The sequence below is a fragment of the Microplitis demolitor genome, chromosome 6 (genome assembly GCF_026212275.2).
Source record: "Microplitis demolitor isolate Queensland-Clemson2020A chromosome 6, iyMicDemo2.1a, whole genome shotgun sequence".
In the NCBI taxonomy this organism is placed as follows: Eukaryota; Metazoa; Arthropoda; class Insecta; order Hymenoptera; family Braconidae; genus Microplitis; species Microplitis demolitor.
In genome coordinates, this window is record NC_068550.1 from 22,035,099 (window position 1) to 22,043,649 (window position 8,551).

The 8,551-nt window shown below is 34.1% G+C and overlaps 1 protein-coding gene across 1 annotated transcript; it reads right to left on the reverse strand.

Annotated features, from left to right (window-relative positions):
- Positions 1 to 437: 437 nt before the first annotated feature.
- LOC128668132 (golgin subfamily A member 6-like protein 22) lies at positions 438 to 2,356 on the reverse strand. The gene is made up of 3 exons (XM_053740302.1): positions 2,158 to 2,356; positions 966 to 1,974; positions 438 to 783 (listed from the first exon to the last, which is right to left on the reverse strand). The coding sequence occupies exons 1-3, from the start codon at positions 2,354 to 2,356 to the stop codon at positions 438 to 440; spliced, it is 1,554 nt and encodes a 517-aa protein (XP_053596277.1).
- Between the last annotated feature and the right edge of the window lie 6,195 nt (positions 2,357 to 8,551).

The following is an 8,551-nucleotide window of genomic DNA, read 5'->3' on the forward strand; positions in this document are numbered from 1 at the left end:
ATAAATTCTTTTGTCTGTCTTCTTTTTCCTACTTTCACCTTACAATATGTTCTTTTATATATTTCTCTTATTATTCTGTGCATTCTCCCTCTGGCCCCCTTCCTCCATACCTTTCTCTTCATTTTTGGTCTCCTGACTGTGTCGAACGCCGCTCTAAAGTCTATGAACCCGATGCATAATTTTCCTCTCTTCCTCTTCATTTTGTTGTTTATTAGACTATTCAATACAAATATGTGGTCCCTTGTCCCTCTTTTTTTCCTGAACCCCACCTGACTTTCCCTTAAAATTTTTTCTTTATCTATCCAGTTATTTAGCCTCTCCGTCATCATAGTTGTCAATAACTTGTACCCTGTATTTAGAAGCGAAATTCCCTTGTAATTTTCTGTTCTTTCTCCGTCTCCTGCTTTGTAAATCGGAATTATCACTGCTGTGTCCCATCATTCTGGCATACTTCCTTCGTCCCATATTCTATTTATAATTTCGCCTATCCATTCAATGACATCTGGTGCACTGTTCTTTATAAATTCTGCTGCCATCCCGTCTTCCCCTGGAGCTTTGTGATTCCCGAGCTTTCTTATTGCGGCTTTCACTTCTCTCCTGCTGAAGTTTTTATCGAGCTTCGGCTCCTCTGATCCTTCATTACTACCTTCTCCTTTCCACGGCTCATTTTCTTCTTCTTCCGATTCTTCATTGCCTTCCCCATTCAGCAGATCACTAAAGTGCTTTTCCCATTGTTTTGCTTTTATGCTGTTGCTTGCAGCTCTTTTCTTTCTTCCTCTGAACCTATTTATGGCTTCCCACCATTTTGTCATGTCTTTGGCGTTATTTATCTCCTCACACCTTTCCATCATCCACCTTTCCTTGCTCTCTTTGATTGTTTCCCTATATTTCTTTCTGCTTTCCTTCAGATTTCTTTTTTTTTCTTTGTTATTATCCTTGATGAATTCTTTGAGCTTCTTCCATACTTCTTTTCTTTTTTTTTACCCTCGATATTGTACCACTTTTTTTTCTCCTTCGTATCTTTGTCCTTCTTTCCTTTCATCACCATCCCCGTTTTTTCAGCCCCTTTTCTTACTATTTCCTTTATATCCTCCCACTTAAGCTCGTTTTTTTCCTCTACTGCTTCTGTCAGACCTTCCTGCGTTGCTTCTGCATACTCCTGTATTTTTTCTTTCTTCCAGATCAGCTTATTTGCTCCAATTTCTTCCTGCTCTTCCTCCTCTGACATGCAGCTTCCTTCCTTACTCTCTTCCTCATTTCTCTTTACCTTATATCTCGCCAACACTGGTAGATGATCTGACTCTATTCTTTCCACCACTCTTACCTCTATTTCTTGCTCATCGCCTCTGTCCAGCGTTAGTATTAGGTCAATTACTGATCCTAAACTCTCTTCGTCTCCCCCGACGTAAGTTATTTCCCCACCTTCATCTCCTCTTGCTCTACCATTCCATACGCAAAGTCCTAACTCATCACACATCTTTAGTAATTTTTTTCCTTCGCTGTTTACTGTCTTGTCTCTCGATTTTCTTTTTTTCTTCACTCTGCCTTCGTCCTCTCCTGTTACGTTTTCTTCTCCGATTCTCGCATTAAAGTCCCCAATGATCATCACACTTTCGTCCCTGTTTGCACATTCTTCTATCTGCCTTCTTAGCTCCGTTTCTAATTTGCTCATTCCTACATTGTTATACACTGTGATTATACTTTCACTTTCCTTACTTTCTTCCAACATCATTCCGTATTTCCATTCCCTGACTTCCCATTTTAATTTGCAATTTTTTTTTATCCCAATAATATGACCTCCCTTTGCTCTTCCTCTCTGTTTCTCTCTCGTCGCAGGCTTCGCCCACCATTTGAATTCTTTGCTCAGCCTCTCACATGTTATTTCCACCTTATCTTCCATTACCCATGTCTCCACTAGCACAACAATCTCGTTTTCTTCCATCATTGTGGCAGCTTTTTCTACCTCATTCATACCTGCAACATTCCAAAACTATATTTTCCTTCTATTTTCTTGCTCTCTTCCTTTATTTTGGTCCTCTTTCTCCTTGGCCTCTGTGTCTCTTTCTGTACCCACTCTCCACTCCTTTTTCTCATCATTCGCCCACTTTCATAATTCCAATTCTCCTTTTTTTTCATTCCAACACCACCATACCTCACCAATTTTTAACCTTTTTTGCTTCCTGTCTTTTAGTTCTTCCTCCAGCTCATTTCCATTAATTTTTTTTGGCTTTTCTTCAATGAGCTTTTCTTTTTCTTGTCTTCTCCATTCTTCATTTGTTTTGTCCTTCTTATCTTGTCTTTTCCTCGCCTCGCTCACGAATCTTTCCACCTCATTTTCCAAGCTCCATTCCCTCATTTCTTGAACATTCCTTTCATTCGCCCACGCGTGTTCTGTTTCCTTCACTCTTGATCGCCCTCTTTCCTGCCTTCCTCCACTGTTACTCTTTCCTTGTCTCTTTGTGTCGTGACTTTGACTGTCGTGTTGCTTTCCTTTTTTTTTCCTCGGTTGCTTTTGTCTTATTTGGTATGTTCGTCTTACTTTCTTTCTCCTTTTTTATTTTTTCACTTAGCTCTTTAATTACTCTGTCCTTTTCCTTTATGCTTTGTTCTCTTTTACCAATTTCCTTCTCTAATCTTTCTATTTCCTGTCTGTGTCTTCTTTCCTTTTCCACTTGGTCTTCTTTACATTTGCTCCTAATTATTTGGGCCCCTATCTTCGAGGTTTCTTGTCTTGTACATGCCTTTATTTCTTCCATTGATTTCATTATCAATTCTTCAACTTTTGTTTTTACCCTGTCTTCTATCTCTGCGATCAATTGCCACATCTTTTCCTCTGAATTTTTTTCACTATCCTTCATTTCCTGCTTTTGGCTCCAATTTGACATTCCAGTCTGCGTTGCTTGTTCTCTTGTCTTTTTTCCCACTTCATCTTTCTGTTTGTCTTTCCTATCATTGATTGTCTCGATTATATCTAACTCTTTCGCCTCTTCATTACTGTCCTTCTCAACTTGCAGACTTCCTCTACTGTTTCTTGCCGGTGTTCTCGCTAGCTGAAATCCGGCTCTGCACCAGTCTGTTCCTACCTCATTTATATTGTCTGTGTTTTCTACTTTTTTTGCTTTTGCCTTTATTATATCCATCTGACTAAACACAAATTTTTTTAACGCTCCATTTTTCATACCGTAGTCTCTTTTACTCGCTGAATTTGTACTTTTGAATGTGCGCGGCCTTCCCCTCCTTCTCTTGGTCATCCCGGCGCTTGCGCCATTCGCTTTACCTCTCTCATGTCTTTCCTCGTCACTTGTCATCCTTTTGTATGTGCTGCCCTCTCGTTCCTCGTCACTTTTTTCCTTCGTCTTGTCTCCCGCCATTTCCTCTATGTCCGCCAAAACCCTGATTGCTTTTACCTTTTGGTTTCCGCGTCTTTTGCTTTTCCCGTGCCACAGCTTTTCTTTTTTTTTATTATTCACCTTGTTTGGTGTTTTTCACTCCTACCTTTTTTACTCTAAACTTACTTGCCTTTTCTTTTTTTTTTTCACTATTTCATTTATTTTTGCACTAGCTACTCTTTTACACGTCTGTACACTTACACAGCTTACAGCGCTCCTTTCAGGGCCAACTAATATTTATTATTTTTTTTTTTTTATTCTTTCAGTTAAATCTTATATTAAATAAATTATTGTTTATAGAATTGACTTAAAATTACACTTTTCAGCGCTTCATTGTATTGAAAAATACTTATTTAAATGTTTTCATTTCAGGGCCAACTAATATTTATTTTTTTATTTTTTTTTTTTTAATTCTTTCAGTCAAATTTTAAACTAAATAAATTATTGTTTATAAAATTTATATTAAACGGCACTTTTCAGCACCTTGTTAAAAAGTTGAAAACTTGTTTAAAAATTTCCATTTCAGGAATCAACTAACATGAATTGTTTTATTTTTTTTTTTTTAATTTTCCAGTCAGGTCGTACATCAAATAAATTATTCTTAATGTAATTGACGTCAAGTGGGACTTCAGCGCCCTATTATTACGACGAAGAGTTTTTCAATCAATCCAATATCAAGGTGAACTGCCATAATTTTTTCTATTTTTATTTATTGACTTTGATTTCAAGTAAATTATACAAAAAACAACCATACCCATACGTAAAACCATACCAAATTAAAACCGAACGGCTCTTTTCAGCGCCTGGCTCACATGGAGAAAGTTCTTGAGCTTTTGGGGTCCTGTTCATGCAGGGCCCCCCCCCCAAATTTTTTATACGTCTATTCTTTTCAAGTTTCAAATTATACTAAATAAGCAGTCATAAGATATACAAAATTTTTTTTCCGTACAAATAACATAAAATTTTTTTCTTGCAGAGTATAATTTCCTTAAATAAAATTTCCGAATACCCATAAAACCCATCTTTAACTTTATCCTTTCCCATTGGACTCAACAAATTCATGAAACTTTTTTTTGTTGAATTTTACGGCAATTAGTAAAAAATTTTCTAACCTAGTCTGCAGAATTTTTATCTATCATCTCTGTACTCAAAGATCAATATATTTATAAACTAAAGTGTGAACTATAATTTAACAAAAATCAAAAAATTGTAATTCTTTGTCAGTCATTTAAAACAATGAAACATTTACTGCGAAAAAATATCGGAGCATTGATGTGAGTTAAATGTTACAGAACTTAAATTATTATCCACGAACGTAAATTATAGTAGCCCTAAAAAGAGCCATTTCCAACTCAAAGTGTAAAACTTCAGTATCCAATTGTAAAAAATCTGTACATAGAAATAAAAAGAATTCCTGCCGAAAGACATATTTCGTTTGAGATTTCCTCAAAATAACATGAAAACCAAATTATAAAGTCGTGATGACAACTTTTTTTTCACAACCCGGGATATTTTTCTACTACTTATTGGTTAGCCGATACCGACTCAATCAATATTGTTATTATTTTGCGTTATAAATAATTACTTAAAGCTGTAAAACTATAAAACTTACACTCTTGTAAACATTAAACAGTCAATAAAAATACTTAGTTGGAATACTTTTATTTGTTAAAATAAGAGACTAATGGTGAGGCAAAAATAAATATATGCACAACTCGAAATGTATAAAAAATCATAATTTAGTAAATATTAAAATTTGTACTTGTTGTTTAGCCACTTACTAAATAAATATAAATATTGAAAGAGTATGGAAGCAAGGATTGAATTCTTAGGTGTAAACTTGAATTGTTCTTTACGTATGAAAAATTTGGTGGCCCTGAAAAGGGCCGTTTTTAACTTAAGTCAGAACTTAAGTATCTAATTAGAAAGTATCTTCACCTGTACCATGATATATACTTCATCGCTGGCTTCATGTAATATGCCACAGAAGTCGTCTCTGCCACGTCGTCTGATGCAGTTGCCCAAGTGTATGTAGTCATCGTAGGCCTTGAAAGGAGCAGACTGGTCGGTGAGTGTCGTCAGGTTACCGAGCAAGTCAAGGGCGAAACACTGGGCGGTGTATCTCGTCTTGAGGTCCTTGGACTTGGACGGTTGGATGCCCAACGAAAGCCAAAAGTTGTCTTCCCGGTCGTGGCTTAGCTCCATACGGAAACTCCATGTTTCCTGGATGTCTGTCCTCGGATACAGGGATGACTCTGCAACCTCCACAGCTCCTGAATCTGTCGTGTATAGCTTCTTGCTGATTTTAGTCAGCTTAAACGTGTGGCCAGTTGAATTAATGAAATTCATCTTGACGTGTGAAGTTAAAAACTTGAATATTTTGCGTGACGTACAAAGTAAGTTGTCGGTTGGAAATGACCTACAATGAATGTATGACCATTAAGTAACCTCTGACCTTTACCACCTCCACGACTAAATTTGGCTCGCAGTTACCGACGTGACGATTTTCTCGTAATTACTTTCTATCGGTACACGCGCACCAATCACAGCAAAGGAAATATCCCCTCTACTACTTCTAGCTTTCTTATTGGCTCGCAGGTACCGACACAGTGAGTATTGTTGTAATTTTTCGTCGGTACGTGCGATCCAATAGAATTACCGAATCATCGATCCCTGAAATATTTGCATCAGACAAAATATTTAGCATTGCCAACGATGGAATATCAAAACTTAACAATATTAAAATATTCCGTTTGCATTTAGTTGATTTTTTAATAGTAGCTGGCTATTGGCTACTTCAACAATTTTACCACACTGTGAATGATATGAATAATTTTATTGATATATTTGTGAAATTTCAGGAGACTTTCGTCTGTTAGAGAGACTCAACTTTCCTTATGACAAGTACACCAAATAATTGTTTGAAAAAATCAAAAATTATTAATAGCTTTTCTATTAATAGCTTTTTCGTAATTCGTCACAAAAAAAAAAAATAATATTCCGGTACCGGGAATCGAACCTTTTTTTTTTTTGTTTAAAGTTTCTTTATTTAAATTTACCATGTCATACATAATAGGAATAAATAAACTAAATAACATAAATCCTTAATTTCTAATTGTTTTAAACTTATTAATTGAGATCAACTGGCTGTTGTTGGCAGCGTCTCGGGTCTCTACCATCTTTGTAATTTTATTTACTGCTATTATTAGAGCCACCGAAGGCTCCGGTCGCGGTAGTCATTTTTTATTTTTTAATTATTTTTTCTTCCATTTAGCTTTTATTAAAACAGGAAAACAGTGGCTAAGTGTGCTCCTGTGGGCAATTCGAGCCTGTTGTCAACTACTACGTTGATCGTTGTTGGTCAAGCGGTAGCTTGGTTCCCGTGAGCAAATTTAGGGTTTTGTGCGCCGATTTTAAAAAACTACTAATACACTTTTCTATTAAATGTAAATTCTTTTTTTGAATAAACAGCCACTGTTCGCGTTAACAAATAGCCAGGTCCGTGGTTCGATATAGGGCGAATTGTTATACGGCGCGTACCGGGTTTTCAAACTACAAATATTTTTTATTGCAATAAAATTTATTTTACATAATAATCAGTTTGACTTCAAGTAAAGAGTCTCTATGTTTTCATCTCATTTGAAATTAATCTACTGAAATAATTTATTTATTTTTCCGTCAAGCTTTTGAATTAACAGTAGGAAACTTATGAATTCGAATTGAAGCTTAATTGTAATTTAAACTATAAGAGAAAATAAATTTCAACTGGATAATTATTCTGAACTGGTAGTAAAATTGAGGATAACTTGTGACACTTAAGCCAGAAAAATCTCAAGTGAGTAATTACTTACGCTTAAGCGAATACATATTTATTCCAACTTCAAATTTTGAATGTTAATATTTTTCCAGGGGCTTTGATATTTTATTATTTAGCTTGCATTAAAAAAGTTATAAGAAATAAATAAAGGCAAATGAAATAAATTTAATGTGACTGATGTATTGCCAAAAAAATAATTTTTTAATAAAAATTTTAATGACAAGAAATATATGATTTTTTGAATTGACTGTTTATAAATTTTGGTTGGTAAATATCATAAACTTGGTAATTATTTTTTTTATTTCTTATAGTTTAAAAAAAAAATCTATATTTTGTTGCTTATAAATTGAATATTTGTAATTGGAGAATGATTTTGAAGATTCATCATTCGCTTCTTCAAATTTGTTTCTTTATAAAAAATTCTTTGATTTTCAATCTTTCAAATTTTATATTATAGTCAAGGGAATGGTTTCGATGAGTCGCCATTCCTTACGAAAAATTTTTTTTCTACTTTTTATAATTGCAAATTTTATCTTAGAATTTAAGCCACAGGTTAAAAATGTGACAAAATTTTACCTCAAAAAACTTGTAAGCAACTTGCGTTTCTGTACAGACCCCCGTTAATTTTCGAGACCCAAATCTTCCCAAATTCTAAATGGCTTTGAAGTTTCGCCGTTTCTTCCCCATCACCAAATCTTTTTATCGTCAATACTTATAAGTTACACATTGCGAATTCGCTTTCAATCCTGCGACAAATTTTTTATAAACTAAAAATATTAGTTCGTTCACCGAACTTTTGTGAAATGGGTTTTTATGCCATAAAAATTTTAACATGAATCTTTTATGGTTGATAAAAAATTTATGATTTTTAAAGAAAAAAAAAAGTTATTACTTCTGATCAACCTAATAACTTTTTTTGGTTCTAACTAATGTAAACTTTTTTTTTTCGTTAATTCTTTTAGCTTGTTTTGTTCATCGACTACGATAAGTAAATTTTTATTTCAAGGCTAACTAATATGAATTTTTTTTATTTATTTTTCAATTCTTTGAGCTAAATTGTATCCTACCAAAAGCAGATTCTCTGTAGAACATCGCGTCAAGTACACGTTTAAAATTTATTAAAAGTAAAAAAAAAAATTATTTTTTACAAAAAAAAAGTCAAATCGAAAAAATACTAAGTACCTAGTATGATGCAAAATCATAACAAACATTTTCATAAAATTTCAAAAAAAAATTGTATTACAAAATTTCAATGTACTTGGTGTGCGTTACTACATGTACTCAAGCAAAATTAATTTCTTATAAAATCAACCATGCTTTTTTTTACTCTTTTGTAAGCACACCA